This window comes from Phalacrocorax aristotelis, chromosome 13, assembly GCF_949628215.1.
Source record: "Phalacrocorax aristotelis chromosome 13, bGulAri2.1, whole genome shotgun sequence".
NCBI classification, from domain to species: domain Eukaryota; kingdom Metazoa; phylum Chordata; class Aves; order Suliformes; family Phalacrocoracidae; genus Phalacrocorax; species Phalacrocorax aristotelis.
This window is the reverse complement of record NC_134288.1, coordinates 3,638,588-3,661,722: the sequence shown is the minus strand read 5'-3', so window position 1 is coordinate 3,661,722 and position 23,135 is coordinate 3,638,588. Positions and strand designations below refer to the sequence as shown.

General features: G+C 52.9%; 1 protein-coding gene across 2 annotated transcripts; it reads left to right on the top strand.

Moving 5' to 3' along the window:
* On the top strand, nucleotides 1-21,492 carry ZNF341 (zinc finger protein 341). 2 transcript variants are annotated; one of them, XM_075108883.1, is made up of 16 exons: nucleotides 2,170-2,301; nucleotides 2,529-2,641; nucleotides 5,142-5,252; nucleotides 6,338-6,525; nucleotides 7,411-7,563; nucleotides 8,244-8,483; nucleotides 9,660-9,855; nucleotides 11,089-11,173; nucleotides 12,229-12,419; nucleotides 13,352-13,545; nucleotides 14,377-14,585; nucleotides 16,000-16,096; nucleotides 17,666-17,798; nucleotides 18,220-18,331; nucleotides 19,128-19,198; nucleotides 20,392-21,492. In XM_075108883.1, exons 1-16 carry the CDS (start codon nucleotides 2,201-2,203, stop codon nucleotides 20,904-20,906), a joined length of 2,709 nt encoding a protein of 902 aa, XP_074964984.1. In that variant the 5' UTR covers nucleotides 2,170-2,200; the 3' UTR covers nucleotides 20,907-21,492. The 2 variants fall into 2 exon arrangements, with proteins under 2 accessions (XP_074964983.1, XP_074964984.1); XM_075108882.1 differs by lacking the exons at nucleotides 2,170-2,301; nucleotides 2,529-2,641 and adding an exon at nucleotides 1-258.
* Nucleotides 21,493-23,135: the final 1,643 nt, after the last annotated feature.

Here is a 23,135-nt window from a genome sequence, read left to right as displayed (position 1 = left end):
GCGCCGCTTCGCCGCCGCCCCAGTTAAACTCAAGCCCGCCCCCCCCGCCAGGCCCTGCCGCACACGCCGGGGTGTCACCGCCCCCTTCCCCCCCCTCACCTTCCCGGACCCCATCCCCGGCTCCTCCCGGGCCCTGCGGCGGGCGGAGGGCGCCGCCTGGCGGCGGGCGGCGGCGCCGCTCCCGGTGCCCGCTCCGGCTGGCGGGTCGCGGCCGCCCCGGCTCCAAGATGGCGCAGGCGATCTTCGAGGCGCTGGAAGGTAACGGGGCCGCCGCGCCGGGCCCGGCCGGGCCGCGCTGGACCGACAGCGGGGATGCGCCTCTCCTCGCTCCCACCCCGCCCAGCGCCGCCGCACCGCGCCGCCGTGCGGGACGAGGGGCCTCGGCGGGGCCGCCCCGCGAGGCCTGGCCCGGCAGGGCGTGGGGGTGTCCCGCTATCGCGGGGCCGTGGCCGCTCCCCCTTCGCTCGCTTCCCCCCCCCCATCTCCCCCCGCGGCGGCGGCGGCGGCGCGCACCGGCGCGGCCCCGGGGAGGGCGCGCGGCGCGAGCGGCCCCGCGCGGCGGGGGCGGGGCGGGAGCGCGGCGGGGGCTGGCCTCGCCGCCCGCGGCTCCCCGGGACACCCCTGCCACCGCGTCCCTCGGCCTCGGGACACCCCCGCACCGCCTGTGGCTGGGCACCGGGCAGCCCCCGTTAGCTCGGAGCACCGGGGCACCCCTCCGCCTCCCTGCCGCTGTGCCCCCCACCCCGGGCTGCCCATCGCCTCCCTGCTCTGCACAGTGGGGCACCCCATTACCCCCGTCTCTGCGCCCCGTAAACAGGATCACCGATCCCCGAGGCACCCCGTGCCCGTCGCCCGCCCGTCGCCCCCATTCCCTGTGCGCAGCGTGTACCCTCGTGCCGCTGCGTGCTGGGGTCCCGCCGCCCTCCCCGCACCCCGGGGCTCCCGCCGATGTGCCACGCTCCCCGCCCGGCCCGGACGTGCTCCCCGGGCGGGTGTGTTAGTGCGGGGGGGGTCCGTGCTCTCCGGCACAGCCGGGGCAGTGCCCGGCTCCTGCCGCCTGTGCGGGCAAACGGGTCGCGCTCGCACTCGTCTCTAGTGTTGGGACACTGCGCTGCAGGCAGGTGCCGTCTGAGGGGGACGCTGGGATGTGCTGAGCTGTGGCAGTCGGGCACTGAGCTCAGGGTCAGCCCGTCTGGAGAAAAACTGTTTCATAAGGCATTGATTTTCTAAATTAGATTCCGCATGTATTTTCCTTTACATGGGGGGATATCACAGACCGAAAGGCCTGGCATCGGGATCGTCGCCCTGTGCTTTGCAAACAGCACCTGCCATCGCAGCAGCAGAAAGATGAGCAAAGAAGAAATGTTTCTCTCTATTTTGTCAGGTTACTTGGTGCGTTTGACAGCACTCTGTATAATCAGGTTCCCCTATTTCCTCTTTGCAATCAGCTGCTCATTGTGTGGGCTTCCTCACCGAATTCAGGAGAGCAAAACATTTTAGCAAATCAAGAAAAGAGCATGGTTTGGTTTTTTTTGTTTTAAGCCCACAATAATTGGCAGCTTTTAGCAGCTGAGCTTGTTTGTTTTGTCTTGTTGGTTTGATTACAAGTTGGTGGTGGCTTGGGGTTCATGCGCGGTGCTGAGAGCAGCCGTGCCCTCAGCGGGAGCTGTGGGGCAGAGTTGCATCTTCACCCATCACTAAAGCACCTGGTGCTCGTGTCGGCAGAAAAAAAGACTCAATGCATGGAATTCAGGATGTGAGGGAAAAGTAGCACCTTGGTGAAACAGGTAGTCTTGTTTTCCTCTCTAAACTGAGAGAAATTTGAAAGGGGGGGAAGCACAAATCAGTAGTCTTGTACTCTTAGCCTGGCTTCCTGATGTCGCCTTGTTTCTGTCAGGCTCAGGGGAAAGCCTGCTGCTGCCAGGAGAGAAGAGAAGGCTTGTTTTTTGTGGGCTTCATGGCTGTGAAGAACATCCTGTAGATCGGTGCTGGCTGTAATCAGCACAGGATTGATCCAGAGCTTTCTCTTGGAGTCTGTGGATGGCCGTGAATGGCATCCATGTAACCAAGTAGCTCTGCCTGCTTGTCTTCATGGGTTACTAACCTTGGTGATTTCCCTCTGTTCAGTGTGGCGTTGTGCATTTTCCTTGTGAAACTGCAGGGAGGGACTCTGCGAGCATTTGCATGAATTGCCAAATGAATGAAGAGCAACATATTTCTGTTGGCCTGGGCCACTTTTCTCTGGCAGAAGGCCAAGTGCAACACCGACAATGTTGCTGCATTGCTGTTGCCTGTCTTCAGGTCTTGGCCTCTCCTCAAGCTTCTTCCTGCTAGTGGGATCGAGGCAATCATCTGGCTTTTTACTTGGAAGATCTGGCTGCATTCCAGAAGGAAACCCAGTTGTTCGATGCCAGGCACATCAAGAGTGGCATTCTTGATGTAAGCTGTTCTTAATTATCCCCATAATATATTAAACTTGAATTTTTGATATTCCCCCCCACCCCCCTTTTTTTTTTGTGTCCTGCTAGCTTACTTCTGCTGAAGAATGGCCGCTCTGTTTCACACTCTGGTTTGGATGTGCCAACAAGAGCCTGCAGCGCTGCCTTTGCAGCTGACCAGGAGATTATTTGTAGAAGAGGAGGTATATTGCAGAGCAGGGCTGCCGTCAGTATGAGAAGATCCACCCAGGAGCATTCCAGCAGCGTGCTGCTGATGGGGCTGTCCTACGGGGCTGGTTGCAGCTCTTTGTGCGAGGGAAGGCTTGCAGAACTGGACCTGCAGCTCTGCTGTGCCTCCGTGTGATTTATGTGAAAGGGTTCCCATAGGCACAGAGGTAATTTTCGGGCAGCATGTGACACAGTGTGATCTGCTGCTTTCCAGCAGCGCTTGTGCCCTCTGCTCCCCAGGAGCTGGAGGATGGTGCTCTCCTCTCTCCCAAAGGCACGTGCAGCATTTGCGACCTCTTCGTGGTGAAAGGGGATTCATCAGAAGGTTTTCATGGAGCCTTAGTCTAACTTGCTTCACTGCAGAGATGCAGGAGAAGTGAGTATTTAGGGTATCTTTAAAATGCCATGGATTATATGGGTGCTCCCCATCGGGAAGGTAATGTCCCAGTTGTTCAGGAGAGGTATTAAAATGGCAAGAGGAACTTGCGATGGGAAGATGAGGTGCTTGCTTCTGCTGCGCTGTTCCTTTATGCTGTGATCGGTTATGGCGTGTCACTGTCCTTCCCGGTGCTGTTTGCTGAACGAGCTCTCGTCAGGAGCTGTCCTCGCCTCACTGCTTGGAAACAATCAGACCGCTAGATTTTACTGCGGCATATAATTCCGAGTTCAGAGCTTTACAGTTCTGTTTTGCAAAGATCTTGAAGAAAACTGAAAAGCAACCCAAGAACCCTCCACCTTTCATTTCTCCATTAATCCATAAGGTATAACGTACAACCCTGGCATGCCATTTGTTTTATTCATGGGTTCCTTGTCATAAAGGTATGGTAGGGAAGAGTGGTGTGTAAAAATCCCTCCTTTTCACTATTTTTCTTTCCATAACCAGGTTGTTCTACGTGTCTTTACATTTGATTTCTAAAAAGGAAGACTGTGTCAGTCTTAATCTACCAGTTGCATGCTGCTGGCCAGGTTGTCTCCCTAGATGAGCAGTCCCCATCCCCTGTATTTATCTGGAATATTATAGAACATTTGTCATGGTTTTAGCTGGGATAGGGTTAATTTTCTTCCCTGCAGCTGGCACGGTGCTGTGCCTTGGACCTAGTATGAAAACAATGTTGATAACGCACAGATGTTTTGGTTGTTGCTGGGCAGTGCTTGTACTAGTCAAGGACTTTTCCAGCTTCCCAGGCTCTGCCGGGGGCACAAGCAGCCGGGAGGGGAGGGGGCACAGCTGAGAGAGGGGATTCACACTGGCCAAAGGGATATTCCATATCATGTAACGTCATGCCCAGTGTGTTACTGGGAGGGGCTGGCGGGGGGAGGGAGGCAGCAATTGCGACTCCGGGACTGGCAGCGTTGGTCGGCGGGTGGTGAGTGGTTGTATCGTTTGTGTTTCTTGTTTTTTCCCTTTTCCTTTTTATTATATTATCATTATTGTTATTATTACCATAATCAATATTATTATCATTATTATTTTAATTATTAAACTGTTCTTATCTCAACCCACAAGTTTTTTTTTTTGCTTTTGCTCTTCCGATTCTCTCCCCCGTCCCACACGGGTGGGAGCAGTGAGCGAGCGGCTGCGCGGTCTTTAGTGGCCAACTGGGGCTAAACCACAACAACATTTTAGCTGTAGTGAAAAATATTTGTGCCAAAGCAAGTGAGCCAATTCTGACAACAAATCTACCTGGGGCTGTGTGCTCTCGTGGAGTCCTGAGGGGGATGGAAATGAGAGAGAGCAACCATCAGCTCTTGTGTGAGAGGTGCCGCAGAGGAGCATGGTGCTGGGAGTGGAAGGAGCCACAGTCCAGCTCTCCTGTGTGTCCCAGGGCCAGGGAGGCAGCTGGTGCGGGACCCCCACCAAAGCATCTCTCCCAGGAGCCACGTTTAATATTTCTTTCTTAAAGCTGTATCTAAATCCTCGTGCAGTTCGTAGCTTTGTGTCTGATCAGATCTGGGAACGCTGTTCTTGAAAACAAGGAGGCATTTCTAACACTGCTGCTGAGACAGAGTTCCTGCACACCAAAGATTTTGTCTTCAGAGAGCTCAGTGTCTTGTGTGTGCGGTATCACCCTGGGTCCCCAGGGAGATCCCCCTAGGCTGCTACCCCGTTCAGCCCATGACATCCCAAATATCTACTTCTTAGCTCTTTTCATACCCACTGTTTGTCAGCATCCTTTCTCTCTGCAGCAAATGCCTGAAACCAAGTCCTCATTTGACTGTCCTTGCTCGTCTTCCCTTTCTTCTCCTTGTAGCGAAGGAATGTGCAGAGACAGGTGGGAGTGTTGCCTTCGTATGACAGTTAATGCTGTGGAGTAGAGGGGGGTGAGAAGGTGAGAGTGGCTCTGTGGGAGGAGACAGGAGCAGCCAGCAAGCGGCTTCCCTCCGTGACTTGAGAGCGAGCTCCCCCCGCAGTGCCTGAGCGCTCTGTGTTTGGGCCGTGCTGGGTTTACCATCCATGCTTGTGTCTCCTTTCAGGAATGGATAATCAGACGGTGCTGGCTGTGCAGTCTTTGCTGGATGGTCAAGGAGGTGTGACGGATCCATCTGCTCAAAACGTCAACTCCTCCACCGCTATCCAGTCGATGGGTGAGTCATGGTAGCACCAGGAAAGAGGGGCAGGGGCTGCAGGTCTCTTCCTGAAGCGTACTCTTGTGACCATCAGAACAGCTGGCAGAACGGCTGTAGGTGTAGGGTGCTGCTACAAGCACTGGGAGCCCTCGGCAGGACTAGGCAGAGCAGGAGGACGGGGGCGAGTGCCCAAGTGAGTTGGTCATGGCGATGGACTGGACCATGCATCTACAGTAAAGGCACGAAAGGAGAGAGCAGCCGCTCTCCTTGCCACTAATGCTTGTTACTGTTCCCGTTTTTTTATTTAATGAGCCATTCCTTATCCTCTGAGGATGTACAACTACTCCAGTCATTGAGTATCTCATCTGTGTGGATGAATATGGAAAGTGGTGCTCAATCAGGACTCACTGGGTGGATACCGAATTGTCCTCTGGAGGAGTTACAGTCTGTGACCCCAAAAACATTCTGCTTCAGGCTGTGAATCAGACAGGAGGTACAGCCTTGTGAGTCCGACTGGATCGCATGCAAAATGGTGGGTGCTTGTGTGGTTTGCTAACGCTGCAGATTTCATCTAGGACATGGTAACTGGGTTGTCTCTCTGCTTGTAACATCAAGCAGAGGCACCAAAGACCAGCAGTCTTGGAGGGGGGGTGGCTTTTGGACACAAGCTGACATTGATTCTGTGTCCTGATCCAAGTTATTTCTCTTCCTTTGAGCAGCCTGAGTAATAAAACCTGCCTCAGCTGGCATAACGCAGGTGCTCTGGGAGAAGCTGTTTTGACCAGAAGCAGAGGGTGCTACAGGAGCAAGGCTGCGTCAGTTGTTCCTGTCTTTGGGATTCAGTTCGTCACAGGGAGATGCCAGATTTTGTATACGGGAGCAGTGCCGAGATGGGCTCAGTCACATCAGTTGGCTTTAAGGGAGAGTTTGGGATTGGGGAGGAGGAACAGTTTGGCCCTTGCAGCTGATCTCTCCTGATGATGATGTCCTTGAGGTGCTAAGATCCAAAAGGTGTCTGTTTTCCTGCGGCTGTGGTTGGTAGGTGTAGCACTGGGGAATGCAGAAGAAAGCCTGCAGCAGTGATCTGGTCCTCTTAATTGCAGATGATGAAGACGTATTCCTCTGTGGGAAGTGTAAGAAACAGTTCAACTCACTGCCTGCCTTCATGACCCACAAGAGAGAGCAGTGCCAGGGAAATGCCCCTTCCCTCTCCACCGTCTCGCTGGCCACCAACAGTGTGTACACCCCCTCTATCACATCGGTGCAGCAGACTCCGAGCGCCAGCCGGCAGGTACCGTGCTGCAGGCAGAGGCTCTACTGCTCTGTTGCTGTGGTTTTGGGGGTGTGGGGACATCTGCGTCATGCTTTTAGATCCAGCGACCTCTCTTCTGGGAAGCTCAGTTGTGGTCCTCTTGGCTTTTGATCTCATAGTTAAAGTTCCCTGGTCCTCTGCAGTGCGGTGTCCTTCAGCACAGGTGTCTGACAGCCCTTTTTTCAGGACAGGAGGGGTTTCATCCTGTGTCTGTGCTACAGCCAGACTTCAGTTCTACTGGAGAGCCCCAGTGTCACAGCCTGGCAGGTTGGCTACATGCCTGGGTGCACGCTGTGCGGTGCTCGGGGTGGAATGGCTCTCGCTGTCCCCTGGGCCGTGGTCCGGCTTGTGAGCAGAAGAGGAGGGCAATGTCTGGCAGCCTCATTCCTGCATCCCTCTTCTCAGTCTCCTGCAACTAAGCCCACATAATGTGGTATGACAATCATTAGGGGAATATCTTCTCTGGAGGAACTCTCCTTCCCAACAGACTTCTCGGGAGTGAATCTCTTGTGCATGATGTGTGGTGCCTGCAATAGCAGTGATTTCTGAAGTGCTTTCAAACCAACTGCTTTTTCAAGTTAACTTAGTGGCAGTGGACGGTGCTGCCCAGGGCTGCAAACACAAGTTGTTTCCACCCAGAAAATCAGACAGCCTCTGTCCACTCCTATAATCTGACTTCAGTCTGAAGGGATGAGCCTGACATTCACCATCTGCAGCCAGTGCAGCCTCCCTCAGTTCTCCACCTTCCCTAGCTGGGGAAGCACCCAGGAAAGGCTTGAACTCGTCCGCGACCGGTTTGTCCTGCAGATCTTGTCATAATGTTTTGTCCTGTTGCTGTCCAACTGCATTTATTTTTTCTTTCAGCAAATTTCTACGTACATCACCGTTCCCCCATCACCTTTGATCCAGACCCTGGTGCAGGGGAACATCTTAGTCAGCGATGAGGTGCTGATGTCAGCCATGTCTGCTTTTACATCCTTGGACCAGCCCATGCCAACTGTGCAGCCCCCGGCACAGGTAAGGGGCACGTGTGGGCCTGGGGAGTCCTGTTGCGTGGGGCTGTGCTTGCACAGCAGGAGAGTCCTGTCAGTCTATCAGACTCTAGAGATCTGCTTTGATGCTGAAACCTGGGCACCTTGCCAACGTGACAGCCAGGCTCAGGAAGGAGTGATGGATAAATGACAGGACAGCTCCAGGGCCTGCTCTCTTCTCGTGTCCTTGTTGCTGGATGCCCAAATCTTTGTAACGCTGTCTCTCCAGCTTTTTGTGGAGCCCCCGTATAATGGTTGGCTTCCAGAGCCTTTGTCAGTTTGCTCCACGGATCCCTCTCCTCCTGGCATGGTTGTTTTGGGCTCTCCCCAGGGCTGGCCAGGCTGTATACACTCTCCACACTCTGAAAATGTTCTTTGTAAGCAGAAGGATTAAAAGCTTTCAAGAACAAAGCAAAAAAAGCAGTGGGGCTTGAGGGCTTGGGTTTTGGAGGAGACAATGTCTACCGGCAGGTCATTCCAACCCCCTGCAAGCCAGCACAGTCTGGTCCAACCTGGCAGATGTCTTGTGTCAAGACATCGTTGCTGTTCCTGCAGGTGCTGTTTTGAAATGGGACTGGGGACATGTGTGAGGGAGCAGCCCCTCCAACTCATCGCTGCTGCATTTTCAACATCTTGTCTGTCTGTCTCTCCCTGTTCTGGTTTTAGAGCAGCCTGAGTATGCACGCTGGGGCTGGCTACCTCTCCCAGCCCCCCCCACCTCCGCCTCCCCCGCCGCCACCCCCTCCTCAGCCTCCACCGCCTCCCCCACCAAGCATGGGGGCTCCAGGGCAGCCCACTGCCGGCGGCAGCGGTGTGGTCGAAGTATACAGTGCGCCTGCTCCCATGGCAGCAAACAGCACGGTGGAGATCCAGACGCTGGGGATGCAGCCCTATCCGCCCATGGAGGTAAGGCTCCGGGCTGTCCGCAGGGGCTTTCTCCTGGGCCTCTTCCAAAAAGCAAAGCTGCTCGGGACTCATCTGGAGTGGAAATGTGGAATTACAGTCTGGGAAGATGTGTTAGGTTATTTGACAATGATTATTTCCTCTGGGAGAAGGTATTGAACAGAAAGACGTCGGCAAGGTGACGGGGATTCTGAGAACAAGAAAAACGGTTAAGGTTGACTGGCACAGGCTTAGGAGACCTGAATGTCTGCTGTGGTTGAGGGATACCTGCAGGTGTTGGGAGTGAGGGGGAGCTGGGGTGAGGGGACTTACCTCCCAAAGGGTGCAGAGCTTAAGGCTGCTAAAGGCTGCAGGCTTAAGTAGAGGGAAAAATTTAATCTGAATATCAATAAGCAAGCTTGACAAGGGAGCCTCTCCTAAAGAGAGGCACAGGCAGGGCTTACTGGTGGGTCAGCTGTTCGCAGCCTCCACATTAGCATTGCTCGTCACAACGGAAACTACTGGGTTTAACAGAGGTTTGGCGGTCCTACCTTTTTAGCTAACATCTGATCTGGAAGTGTCAGTGGTCAGAAATGGACAGGGATGTTGGATACTTAGTACTCTGTGTTAACAGCAGTGTGTGCAACAGAAATGCTGTGTCACCCCGGACTGATGCGTCTGTCTTTTTCTCTAAGCATCCTTTTCTGATATTGGTGCTGATGGAAACCACGGTGCTTTGCCACCTGGAGTTTTTCTTGTACTTTCCTTCCCTTCCGCAGTCCTGCTGGGGCAGGCAGCAGGGCCTGGAGCTCCCTGCCTTCAGGGGTGCTCTGAATGCACAGGGTTAGTGGTGATCATTCTGGTAACCTGCTCCAGAGGGATGAGAAACTCCTCTGGGCATAAGGCATAGATGAGGGATTAGATGGCTCCTTCATAGCGTTTCTTTGCTGACCTGTCCCTGCTGTAATAACTCCTGGACACTTCGTGATGTTCAGCAAGAGAGTTCGACACTGTGCAGGGTATTAGTTTTAAAGACACACTGTTGGACTGGTGAACCAGAAATTTGGTCCAGTTTGGCAGGAGGCAGAAAACTCAGCCAGACTAATAGCCTGGTATGGCAAGTGTTGCTGGAGATGGAGGTTAGGGCACAGTATGACTCTGTAGCAAACCTGTTTCCTCTGAGCAATTCTACTTTTGCAGGTACCGAGCCAGTGTGTGGAAAGTCCTGTGTACCCTTCTCCTCCTGTGTACAGCCCTGGGAAGCAGGGGTTCAAGTCCAAGAGCGCCAGCACTCCCACGCCTTTGACCAGTGCAGGAGGAGGTGGTGTGGTTGGTTTTGATTCCACCCCTGCTGCCAAAAGTCGGCGCTGCAAAAATGAGAGTGGGCTGCAGGAAGGTAAGTGTCCTTATAGCCTTTGCCCTGCACTAACTGGTAGGCCGGCGTGCTTATCCCGTAGCGGACTGTCGAGCCATGGGCTCTCTGGGTGCAGCAGGGCCACGCTGGCTGTACATACAGCTCCGGAGGAGGAACATGATGCCCTGCCAAAGCCATTGAGCAGGTGAAAGTGTGGACATGCTTCTTGTCTGTCAGCTCTGAGTGCGTGTGAAAGGACTGTCACTGTGCTACCGCATGGGCAAGCTTGTGCTACATCTCTGCAGCTACGTGCTTACTGGATCGCACCTGAAATGGAGAGATCTTGTAAAGTAAGGTGTTAGAGCTTGGTTCATTTTAACCCAAGGAAGACTGCCCAGCTGTAAGGCCAGCAGGTTAGATGTCACCTGGCCCTGAAGACTCTCTTCTCAAGGGCCCAGCTGACCTGTCCCCGCTGTGTGTTTCAATGCCTATGAAGAAAACACACGTGTCCCCAGGTGAGGCAGGTCAGGGGCATGCCCTGTTGCAGAATGGAGGAGCGTCTGATCCTCCACTGGCCAAGCCTGCCTGTTGCTAGTGTGATGTACACACACCTAGCTGAGTGACAAGGGAGGTCCCAGGCATGAGATGGAAGAAAGCCACATGGCCTTCCTCCCCAGGAAGGCTGGGCCTCTGGTGTTACAACCATACAGATGCTAGGTTTAATGTTATTTGCAGAGGTGTGAATGATCATGCAGGCTGCAGCTCTCAGTCTGGAATTTCCTAGGGCAGCCCATAGTTCTGTTTTCCATTGGTTTATACCCCATCATAGTAGACAGAAGATGTGACTGACTGATCTGGATGGGAGAAATACACATGTGCTCTGGCTGGTGGCTGACCTTGGTGAGTTCATAGGAGACAGACAGAACTGGGGCCCTTCCTCTCACTAATCTTGTCTTTTCCCAATGCCCAGTGTGCCTCTGAAGGAGGTGCTTTGTAACACAGCTGGAAGGGTCTCTGGAGCAGTTAGTGCCTGAAGGGGAGGCCCTGCCCCTCCTCTACTACTCTCCTCAGTACTTCTAGATTTAGCTCAGGCTGTGTTAAATATGTGTTTCTGCCTGTAACCTCTCCCCAGCCTGGCCTGGCAGATTTTATCCTTTCATAAGCCCTTTATTCTTGGTCCTGAATAGGCATGTCTTGGGGTGAGGCAATGTGGCACAGTGGGGGATGGGGCTGTGCCACATGATCTCATTCCTGTGTGTGCTCTTGCTCTTTCAGGCAAACCCAAGTCCCCCAAGCTGAAATGCACTTACTGTGACAAGGCCTTTACCAAGAACTTCGACCTGCAGCAGCACATCAGAAGGTAACGGTGCCGCTAGCCTGGACACAGCAGAGTGGCTGGGGTGGAGGTGGGCACAGCTGAAAGAGTCTGCACAGTCCAGCAGACCTTGCGTTTGTCATGTCCCAGAACCTGTGCTGCTCTGGGTGGTGATCCTTCATCCCCCTTCCTCCAGGACACCTTCTCCCTGGTGGCTGGGGTGAAGGTTGCATCATGGATGTAATCTTGCTGATTATGGCCTGGGACCAGAGACTTGTTCTCCTCACTGATGAGACCTTGAAAGCCAAAACTCTTGTCACCTGATCACTGGAGCAGCAGCATTTCCAACTGCTTGCCTCTGCCCTTTCCTCTTCTCTCCCTCCCTAGCAAGCTGCAGCCTTCATGTTTGCTGGTGTTAAGCAAACTGTAAGCCAAACTCAGTGCCTATGGAGGGAGCTCTTATAAGAGAGCTCTTCTCTGGCAGGGGGCAGTTGAAATCTTCAGAGTTCCCCCAGTGGAGTCTGCTGGACTCAGGACACATGAGAAGGAAAAAGTGGTGGTTTCGCTCCCCTTCCTGGGAGTTTTCACATGCCACACTCCATACATTAGAGTCCACTCTTTCTCCTGCAGCAGAAGGGCAAGGTAGAAAGACCTTTTTCCTGTGGCCAGGGGAAAGCAAATTCAGGGAGATCAGGGGGCTGCAAGCTAGAAGAGACTTGTGTGCCAGGGAGGGAGGGGTGACGGGGAGGAAAAGGGTTGTACACCTGAGAAAGTTATGGGGTCCCCGAAGTCCATGTGGAAACCCTGACAGTGAATGCCCTGATGTTGCTGAGGTCTTTTCCTCTCCCATTCTTCCTTTGATCCCTTGTCATCCCAGACTGCAAGTGTTTTGTCTGTGTGCCAGCCTTGTTTCCCCAAGCCTCTCACAATCCATTTTCCCTAGATAATCAGGTCTCAAAACCCTTGTTTGGCTGGTCCAGGTGCTGATCTGCCAAGCAGAGTGCTTAGTGCAGTCCTGCAGCAGCCATCCCACCGCAGTCCACGCCTGGGGGCTGCCTCCTCCCTCTGCTGGCTGCTGATATGGTGGCTTCTGCCTTCAGTCACACAGGCGAGAAGCCCTTCCAGTGCATCGTGTGTGGCCGAGCCTTTGCCCAGAAGTCCAACGTGAAGAAGCACATGCAAACTCATAAAGTGTGGCCTCCAGGGCTGGGGTGCACCATCTCCCGCAACTCCATCACAGTGCAGGTCATGGCCTTGAACCCCAACCAGCCGGAGGATGAGGAGAACACAGGTTTGCTGCCTGGGGTTGGCACGTGCTGGGAGCAGAGCAGTAATGTGACGGTGTCCCTGCACCTCCACACAGGGAGGGAGGGGGAGACAGGAGCTGTGTCTGCTGTTTGCATTCCTCCCATGGGGTTTAGCAGCACACACTAGAGATGTGAGTCACATTTGCTAGATTCCTGCTGGCAGGTGCATCCTTGGGTACCCTCAGCATGGTGGATTTAGGTGCTGATGGAGACGGTGGCTCCAAACGCTGTGCCAGTACGTGCATGGGGACAGAGTGAGGTGTATTCCCCCTTCTCCCTCCCTGGCAGGTGCATCTTTGTCAGTGCATGAGCCACACTTGGCAGCTCTGGTCTAGTGGCTGGACAAGCCAGTAGTTTGACACAGCCCAGTGCTCTGTCTTGTTTGCAATGTGCAAGTCATGCCTGGGCTTGGTCTGGCCCCAATGGCCAACTGAAAGTACTTGAGGCAGAGAAGAGCTCCTTGCTGGCAGGTGGTGTCGGGACACTCTTTCAGCTGGTGGCCTCAGTCCTGGTGGGAGGGGAGGGAACGCTGTGGCTACTTCATGCAGACATCATGGACTGTGAGCTACTGGCTGCATCTTACCTCCTGTCTCCTGCTGGAGATGGGACTAAATCTGGCTCTGGTTCCTTGGCAGGGGCCTGCCCTGCTGGCTGTTCCACAGGGCCCAGTTAGGTCCCTGGAGAAAGAATGGGTCAAGGAGAGAAAGATGGATAGTTAGAGCCCTTGATTATCTGTAGACAAACTTAAAACTACCCTGTTACAGAGTGAAATTTGTCCGATCTAAAGAATCTGTGTTCGAAAGGAAGGAAGAACATGGCCCCAGTGCTAGGCCTGGTGTGTCTTGGCAGTGTGTAACTTGCATAGCAGCTTTCAGAGCTGTCTCATGGCAGGCTGTGACTTTCTCCTTTTCTCCAGGTTTGACTCAGCCCTCAAGGAACCCTGTGCAACCGCACCAAGACATGAGCCCCTTGGATGAGAGTGAGGCGGGTAAACTGGAAGCCAAGCAGGTTGTCTTGATCGATAGCTCTTACCAGTGCCAGTTCTGCCCCAGCAAATTCAACACCTATTTCCAGCTCAAATCACACATGACACAGCACAAGAACGAGCAGGTAGGGGCAGAGGGTGTTCTGTGTTGGTGGCGAGATTGGGACAGGCTTCGTATAGTGCACTGGCTCCCAGGGTCTGTCCTGAGGCTCTTATTCTGTAAAGCTGCCGGTGTTTCACATGCAGCTCAGCTCCCCGCATGTCTGGGTTGCAGCTGTGTGGTCTGGGTGGCTTTGAAAAGCTCCGCTGCCTCCACCCTGCTGAGTGAGAAGTCAGCTGAACAGGTTTAGGTGGCTAGAGAAGAAGCAAAGTGCAAAGTTTTCAGTGTGTGTGGCAGCTCTCAGGTTGTAGGATAGTCTCCGCTGGGGTGTTGTGGCGTCACCCACTGGAGTGGTTTCAGGCACTCACGCCAATGCCCCTTTCTCACACCTTGCTTTCCTACAGGAGCACCCTGAGAATCTGTGTTTGCAGAATGTTCAACTCCCAGCAGGTTCTGCTGTTGTCTTCACCTAGAGCTGTCAGCCACATTTTGATGCTCAGCTGCTCTGCACTGTTCTTTAAAGACCCTTTCTCTGAGGCAGGCAGCAGAGGAAGGGGATGTTTTGCCACCACATTGTGTCCTGCTGCAGTGTGGGGCAGGGTTTCACTGCTGTGCCCTGACTGAGTGCTAACATGGCTGTGGGCATGGTGGGGTGCTCTGATAATGACACTGCTGCTTTGTTCATAACATGAGCTCAGCTGTTCTCTAGCGCAGTGGCTCAAGGGGCAGCGAACCCTCTCTGTAAATGACCCAGTGCCAATGATTTCCAAAAAGGAAGGCTGGTCTATCTGTTGGTGGAGAATTTTCCCTGTTTGTTTCCATGGTGTGGCACTGCAGTTGCTCTCCCTTCTCCCAGGTGTACAAGTGTGTGGTGAAGACCTGTGCTCAGACCTTCCAGAAGCTGGAGTCCTTCCTTGAGCACATCAAAAGCCACCAGGAGGAGCTGAGTTATCGCTGCCACCTCTGCAGCAAGGACTTCCCGTCCCTGTACGAGCTGGGCGTCCACCAGTACTCCCACAGCCTGCTGCCCCAGCACAGCCCCAAGAAGGATGTGGCCGTGTACAAGTACAGTAGCAATCGGTGCTCACAAGGCCTGTAGGAGTGAGTGGGTGCAGAGCGTGTCTGGCTGAGAGCAGTGGGGACATTAGAGGGAAGCGGGGGCTTCGTGTTCAGTGTCTGTGGTTCTCTTGGGCACCCAAGTGGCAAACGGGGGGCCCCACCACTGGGTTGCTAGGGTGAAGCACTTTGAATGCAAGAAAATTTCAGAAAGACAGTGAAAGGCTGGGATCAGTTACCTGGGAAGATCCCATCACTGCAAGTCCTCTTATCCCCAGTCAAGAGTGAGATGGGCACAGCTGAAGCTGCACTGAGCTGGATCGGAGACCCAGGGAAGCCCCTTCCCAGCCTGTTTTCTGTGATTCTCTAAACGCTTGCAGCAAAGGGAGTGTGGGTTGTAGAAGCTGTGCTCAGAAAAAATTAGTTATTTCTCCTATCCCTTTGCTGTGAGAGGGTCTGTTACCTTTCTACTAGTGTAGAGAGAAAGCATGAGGAGTTCCACAAAGAGCTCTCTGGAGCTTTCGAGATGCCTGTAGAGGCATACAGGAAGAGTAGAAAGCCCAGAGGATACTGAAGTCACCTAGGAGCTTCTTGCATAGACCATAATTCTAGTTATCCTTGTGCTGTGGAGCTTCATCCTACAGCTTGCTAGTGGGGATCTTTGAGATCAGAGCCCTGCTTATGTTTGAGGAGGCTTTAGTCTGATCTAAGGAAAAGGGGTTTCAGAGCAGATAGATGGTGTGAGTGCCTCTGCATTCACTGTTGCTGATGTATGTCCCCATTGCCCATTACGAGTCAGCTTTGGCAGAGGTCTCCAGCAGAAATGCTGCCAGGATGTGTGAGAGCAGGTGAGTTAGGTGGAGAGGGCCCAGGTGGTTTCGGAGAGGTGGTGTCATGAGCTGAAGCTTTGTTAGATGCAAGACACCCAACACGGGAGCGTGTTGCCTTGTGGCTGCCGCAGCCATGGGTAACGCTGCTGTTGTGCTGTGACCCCACTCTCGGCTCCTTCACTGGGAGCTGCTGTCTTCGTGCAGTGAAGATGGAATTAAGAAAGGTGAAGCCTTTAATTAAGGCTTGTCTCCATGAGGAAGCAATGTGGAATATGTGCATGGGTCCCTGGGTGCTCCCATGGGTGTCTGTGTGGAAGAGCACTAGCAATTTAAAGGCTTCTTCACCCAGTTCCCCAGCATCTCCCCCTCATGAAGGATGCTAAGTGTGAATGTGATCTGGCCATGGGGGTTGCTGAGGTTTCTGAGCACCTGGGTGGTGGTGTTATTGTCTGTACTGAACTGACCCTACCAAAAATCAACCTGGAAGGTGGGTGGTGCATGGGCTGGGCAGCCCTGCCTGGGGTCTGCCTGCAGCATGGGGTTTGCTGGCAGCAGCCTCGTTCACTGGCTCTGTCCTTTCTTTCCGCATTCAGATGTGTGAAGTGTGTAAATAAGTACTCCACCCCAGAAGCCCTGGAGCACCATCTGCAGACAGCAACGCACAACTTTCCCTGCCCTCACTGCCAGAAGGTGGGTGGGTGACCACTGCCTGAGCCGGTCCTTGACATGTAGCTAGGGCTCTGAGGGTGACGGGAACCCTCCGCTCCCTTTCCTCTCCCTTCCTACCTCAGTACAGATTGGCAGGCTCATGAGATGCTTTTCAGAGAGACAGAGGTGACTGCGCCCCTGGCCTCCAGCTCTCTGGCCTCTCATGCAGAGCACATTCTTCCCCACAGTGCTGGCTTTTCTCCCAGGTCCCATTTCCTGAACAGAACTTGTCAGGGGAGCTCCCTTATCCCCATGAAAGCACAGGACGTCACACTCTGGGCTGCTGTCCTTGTTTCTTAAAAGCAAGTGTACCAGGAGGAGCGAGGCTGGTTTTGGGAAGTCAGAGTGGCGGCAGTGCCTTTGACCCACTGTGCCTGGCTTCCTATGGCTGGAAGGTTGGGCCTGAAAAGCCCTAGGCCCTGGGTAGCTCATACACTTCTATTGCTCTCATCATCTCCTGTCGCAACAGAAGTCTCTGGGTTTCCCCTTGTTCCCATCTTTTGGATGAGTACTCTGTCCTTGGCAAAGAGAAACCTGTCTGAGTGATGTGACTGGGACTGGAACGATCCCTGGGTAGGTTTTGGCTGGAAATACTCTCTTCAGCACAGCCCCTAAGGGGGTTTGAATTCTAATAGATTATTTTTTGAAATCCAGACTAAAATTTGGACCCTTGCTCCTCTGTTTGTAGCAAAGGAAATGAAAATCCTGCAGTGGGGCAGGGACAATCTCAAAGGAGTGACCACTCTGTACTGAGGTAGCTCAGGAAGGGGAAACGCACTCCTGCCATGGTTAGTAACCCCTCTTTCTGTACCTGTCTTCTCTCTGCTTCCCCCACCAGGTGACAGATGCCCTTCTGAGCCTGGGTGGCACTTTCAGCCTGCAGCATAGGGGTTGGAAAGCCCATTATCTGCAGCAGTATTTTTCACTTCTGTTTGTATTCTTACTAACGTTGCTATTTTCTGGAGACGCAAGAGCAGTCCTGAGTACCAGAGCTCCTGGCTGTCCTGTGCTCCACTCAGATGTGTGCTTGCAGCATCCTCATTAGGAATTCCCTTAGCTTGGGTATTTCCAGTATCCCCATTAGCCAAAGGAACCAGTCATACTGGCTTTATAAAGACCATGAATGAGAGCCTTTGGTAACAGATGATCGGGAAGCACAGACTGAAGTTAACACTGTGGGAAGGTAGTAACTACTGGGGGTCTTTGCCCAGCCCGTCCTACTGCTGGTTCTGGTGGGAAACTGGACATCCATCTGGGGTGCTGCTCCTCAGCAGTAAGGTGTTACAAAAGTTAGCAGCAAGGTTTCAGCTTATGTGTTTCTCAAGGACAAGAAGGTACGGTTTTTTGGGGTGTGGTTTTTTTTTTTTCCCCCCAAGCTCTATCTGTATTTTCCTTATGCAAACTAAAGTTTTCCTCAGTGCGTCCTTTCCAAGAAAGCAGTCACCATGAGCTTATGTTTTCTATACAGGCCACACCTCCCATGCCTCTGCAGGCTCAGTGATGTCCCTTGCGTGCTGCTGGCTCTTAGCCTTGTTTTTTATGTGTTAACAGGTATTCCCCTGTGAGAGGTACCTGCGCCGCCACATCCCCACGCATGGTGGGGGCAGCAAGTTCAAGTGCCAGATCTGCAAGAAGTTCTTTCGCCGGGAGCACTACCTCAAGCTGCACGCCCACATCCACTCGGGTACGGGCTCCCCCGGCACCACAGGGCTCACTATCTCCGTACCGCAGTCCTTGCTGCACACTGTCATGCTCTGGCTACTTTCCTGATAACCAGAGTAACAGAGCTGAGTGTATGAGTCATCTGTAGTAACGTGGGTTCAGGAAATGTATGGTTTTGGTTCAGCCTCATGCGCAGTGCCGCACCGCTTAGAGGTGGCTTCTCCGCTGCCCGTGGCTGCAGAGCCTGAGGAAGCTGGAGATTAGAAGCAGCGCACAGTGTGGATTGTGTCCGTCTGTTTACCCATCAGGCAGGGTAGGGAAGCTTGGGGAAGTTTATAGAGAAGCAGAGAGTGGCACTGCTGCCAGAGTGAGTCCTGTATGTGACTAGAGCAGCTCTGTATGACTGGGCTCTCCCTGACTCTTGGCCTCTTTTTTCTATCCAGGTGAAAAACCCTTTAAATGCTCAGTGTGTGATGCGGCCTTCAATCGGAAAGACAAACTCAAGCGACATATGCTGATCCACGAGCCTTTTAAGAAATATAAATGTCCCTTCTCGTACGTAGCGTGTCTTCATGATGGCAGCATGTCTTAATGGGGTTAGGATGGGGTTTGGGAAGGAAGGATTGTTTAGGTATCCTAGGGTATGTGTGTGGCATCTGCCAATCAACTACTTCTTGGGAAGGCAGGAATACTGTCTGCTTTTGAACTGGGAACCCAGAAGTCCCAGTTCCTGTCATGTGAGGCCACATAATTTCATCCTGGTTCATCAAGGCTGTAAAATAATGCCTGCCTTCATGGGAAGCTTGGGGGACTGCACCTGGGGAAAACTGGGGAAAAGGAGGAATGTCATCTGAGCACAAAGCACAAGGTTGCCTGAATGATGAGCTCCCCAACTGCCGTGTCTCGAAAAGCACTTGGCAACGTAGGAGCTAATGTACAAGCCAAAGAAACCCAGGTTTAGAAGGTGCAACCCCAAATCCATGGCACAGCCATGGCCCTTCTGAGATAACCGAGACTGACTGTCCTCTCCTTGCTCCAACTGCCTTGTAGCTCCTTCCAAAATACTTCTCCCTATAGGTGAGATTTGAACCTGCTGCTTTTAGGAGCATTCATAGTGAGACACAGGCCATGTGTAGTCTAGCAGAAGCCACATGTCCTTGTAGCAGCCTATTTATTTCTCGCCACTTTCCAGAAAGGCTGAAATAGCGGAGCTCCTACTGAGACTGCACCCAGGGACCTCTGTGGGTCCTGCTAAGGAGAAGGGTTGTGGATCTCTTTATGGTCCAGGGTCTCTTTATGCATCAGTTCTCAGTGGATTGATGGTGCTCACCAGTATTTGTTGTTGTTACAGAAGCCATACGGGCTGCAATAAAGAGTTCAACAGGCCTGACAAGCTGAAGGCTCACATACTGTCTCATTCGGGTAAGTGCAGCTCTGCCCATGCTGCCGGTGGTTGGGAACGGAGTGGCTGGGATTCACTGTGGTGCCGCAGGAGCATGTTACAGGAGGAGTAAGCTTGAGAAATGAGATAGCAAGCCATGAAAGTGCTTCTGCTTTATGCCCCCAGAAGCGCAGGATGTTCCTTACAGGTGCTTCCCCTGCGGTGTCCCTCCACCCACTGCTCAGGTAACACAGCTACCGTGTAGTTTTCTGTGGGAGAATTTTCCCCTGAGTGTGGTACAGTGTTTCCCAGATACAGGTCCAAATTCTTAATACAATTTATTAGCTTTAGATTTTTTTTCTCTCTGTTGCTGCAGGCCCGTTTAAATTAACTTGCATTTTACAGCTGTGTTTGAGCTTTAGGATGTCTTCTAAGGCAATATAAGTCTGTAGGCAGGGCCTGCTGGCAAGACTCAGAAGCAGAGTGTGTTTGCTATCAAATGAACATCCAGAGTGGTCTGTCTACTCCTCCCCAGTACCATCTCACATTCAAAAGGAGATATCTTGGGATTTGATTCCCTTCTCTCTGATTCAAAAAATGATACTCCCACTCCTAATAAAGATAAATAATTTGTTCCCATGCCCTAGGGAACATTCTGACGTTTGTGTCTTGGGGTAGAACTGAAAGCTTTTTCATGTGCCTGTCATGTCCAAAGCCTCCCAGAGTGTGGTCCGATGGGACTGCGCTGGCAGTGCAATGGGTGGTTTGTTTCACACTGTACGTTCCCATACTTGGGAAGAAAAAACCCTGAAATTCTTTTTACTTACCAAATGCACTTGAAAAAACCAGAGTTTAAGACTGGTTTGCGTTTTCATCACAATTGCCTGACATTTTTTCCTGGTGATATTTTAATCCTCTTATGTGAGGCAAGAACTAATGTTTTAGCCCATCTTAAACACAGACGTTCAAGGTGTAGCCACTTGCCCTTTTCTGAGTGCAAATTTGCCTCGCACGCTATCTTCTCAGGCCATGGCGTTTTTGGTTTGCTTTAGCTAGCAAGCTAAAAATGAGTAGGGCTTCCTGGGTGAGGAGGTGGCTGTTTCAAGCTTTTATCAGGGATCATCTCCTGTTCCAAGCTGTCATGCGCTCCCTCTGTGGTGCAGATTTTCCTGAAGGTGTGCGTTAGGATGCAGGGTCTCTAACTGAGCTCTCCCTCCTCTGATGCTCTGTGCAGGGATGAAGATCCACAAGTGCCAGTACTGTAACAAGTCCTTCAGCCGACGAGCCCACATGATAGAGCATCAGCGCTCGCACACCGGTAACTACAAATACCGCTGCCCCACCTGCAGCAAAGGTTTCACACGCCACAAATACATGAAGGACCACAAGTGCCGGCTGGGCTCACCCAAGGACAAAGAGCTGCAGCTCAGGAAGCCCCAGAAGAAGCGGGTGGCGCGGGGGCGCAAGGTGGGCCTTTCCCTCCCCAACCAACTGGGTCTGGCAGAGCTGAAGGACGGTGCTGCTGGGGAAAGCCCCCCCGAAAGTGGCCCTAACAAAGAACCATTCCAGGAGTCAGATGCAGTCCTGTCCATCGTGGTGGGTGGGTCAGGAGCTGCTGACTCGGACCTTGTCATTCCTGGGCAGCCCAACAGCATTGCATCCAATTTGGCCCTGGCAGAACTGCAGACTGCCTCGGATGGCCCCTGCACCATGCTGGCTGTCCCTGTTTACATCCAGACGACGGAGTGATAATGCGCAGAGCCACTGTGTGGCTGAGGGCTGCTGCTGGGGCTGTCAGACTCGGTGCTGAAATCTATCCTGGTGAAAAAGACCAAAGCTCTTGTGGGGAGGTAGGTGGATATGGGAGAGAATGGCTTTCATCTCCACTTGTTCTTCCCGTTCTTGGGCAGAGGACTGCTTGGAAGCCACTGATGGCTACAAGGCACTGAAGAGAACGGCTCCATTATTTCTTGTCCCCCTGCATCACTGGACAACCGAGGGCAAGAAAGACTAAGATCCCTGAATCAGGGTAAGGAGGAGGAGCACGGAAACTTGCAACAAACAGCTGCTGAAATCAGGTGGCTTTGCAAATCACAGCCTGTCCCATCTGTGGTTTTTCTGGCCTAAAAGCTGTATTGCCCAGTATTTGGGTGGCCTTTCCAAGAGCAAACAATTGATCCTTCCTAGTGGAAGCAAGTTCATCCTGAGATCCTTTGGGAACACTGTTCAGAAATAGCCAGATAGACGTCTCTCTGGTATCTTTCTCCTCTCTGTCTCTATCAGTAGAAAGATCACCTTGTCTGTACTACATGTGTTATAAACACCATGGACCTCATGTGCTGTGTGGAGTTGGGGGGTGGGAGCGTGTGTGTATGTCGGCTCTTCTCTCTGGTTGGTATTCTCTCCACAGCATTGTTCTTCTCATGGTTTCTCTCCATATCCAAGGATCACCGAGTGCCTTAGATATCAGTGAGTCAATCTTTGTGACAGTTAAATGTGACACCTTCTGTGTACGGTGGGGGAGACTGAGGCCTGGGCACAGTGACCTGTCCAGGCTCATGGAGGAAACCTGTGGTGCATCCATGAGCCAATTTTCTAGCACTGGCTCTGAACTAGGTGCTGCAGGGTAATTCTGTGCACTTCTCTCGTCAGCTGCTTCCTGTGCATTCCCTTAGCTCAGTTTTATGGGTCAGTTGTTAGTAGTTTCAGTGGGTCACTGGCAGGTGGGGAGTCGGTGCGGTTAGGTAGTGAGAGAGTCTGGTGTGACTGGAACATTTATCTTATCTGCTTGGCTTCTCCTCTCCGATTTCCCAAGGAGGAGTCCCAAAGCCAGCACAGGAGCACCAAACCTAGGAACTGAAAATTACTGTTGTGCAATGCTGGTAAAAGAGGTTGCTCTGCTCTCCCGTGCGTGCTTCCTGCTCTGTGTAGGCCAGCCAAGCTGAGCTTTCCCTGGTAAATTTGTGTGATGAGCTGCTAACTTGTCTGTAGATTGAAAGTGATGCATTTCCAGCCGGTTTCTCCAGGGGTGGTGCAGAGCAGAGTGTGGGTTCTGTCAGTCCTGGGTGCCGAAACTCTGGCTGCGGAGTCCTCTGCCTTGCTGTGTGGGAAACGGTGGGTGTTTCTGGCCGCTGGAGCGGTCAGACCAGCAACGCTGGTCTGACTGGCCTGACCCTGATGCCTGCCTGAGCTCCAGCCCATCACTTGACCTCAAGGTGCTCTTCCCGTCTCCTTGCAGTGTCTTCTGCTCAAATCGTAAAAATAGTAGCTTGCAGAGACAACGTGCTGGTGCTGTGTCCATCGTGGCATCCTCCTGGCAGCACGTGCTCCCAGACTGCACCCAATCTAACGACGGGTTACGCTGTCACCCCTGGAAGACTGTTGCATGGTTCCTGTCAGGATGGATGCTTTACTCACTCGCTTTCCTAACTACTTTTTGCCCATTTCACTTTTTTTGTGATGCTTCTGCACCTCCTGCTGTTGGTGAGTGTTAGGAAACGGAGCGCGGGGCTTAAGAGGGGAGGCTGGGAGAAAGGGGGATTGTTCCGGGTTTAGAAGAGGTTAAGGAGAGGTCTTGCTGCTGCTTACAGCAGCCTAACAGGCGGGGGCAGAGAAGGTGGAGCCAGGCCCTTCGGAGGTGCGCTGGGATGGGACAAGAGGCAACAGGGACATGTTGGAACGTGGCAACTTCTGACTCGATTTAAAGAAAATAAATTTCTACCAGGAGGGTGGTCAAAGGAAGGAGGCTGCAGAGAGGCCATGAGATCTCAGTACCTGGTGATGCTCCAAATTCAACGGAGCATCCTGCTCTGAGTGGATGTTCTTGGGAGGAGCTGCGTTGGAGGCTTCCTGGTGGCCCTTCCTACTTACTCGTCTCTGTGCCTCTGTGAAATGTCTTGTCTGCTTTGAAGGACAGAGTTTATTTGCCCCCAGTGTTTGTTTTAAATACTGAGCTCTCATTGCGGGGGAACAGTATCA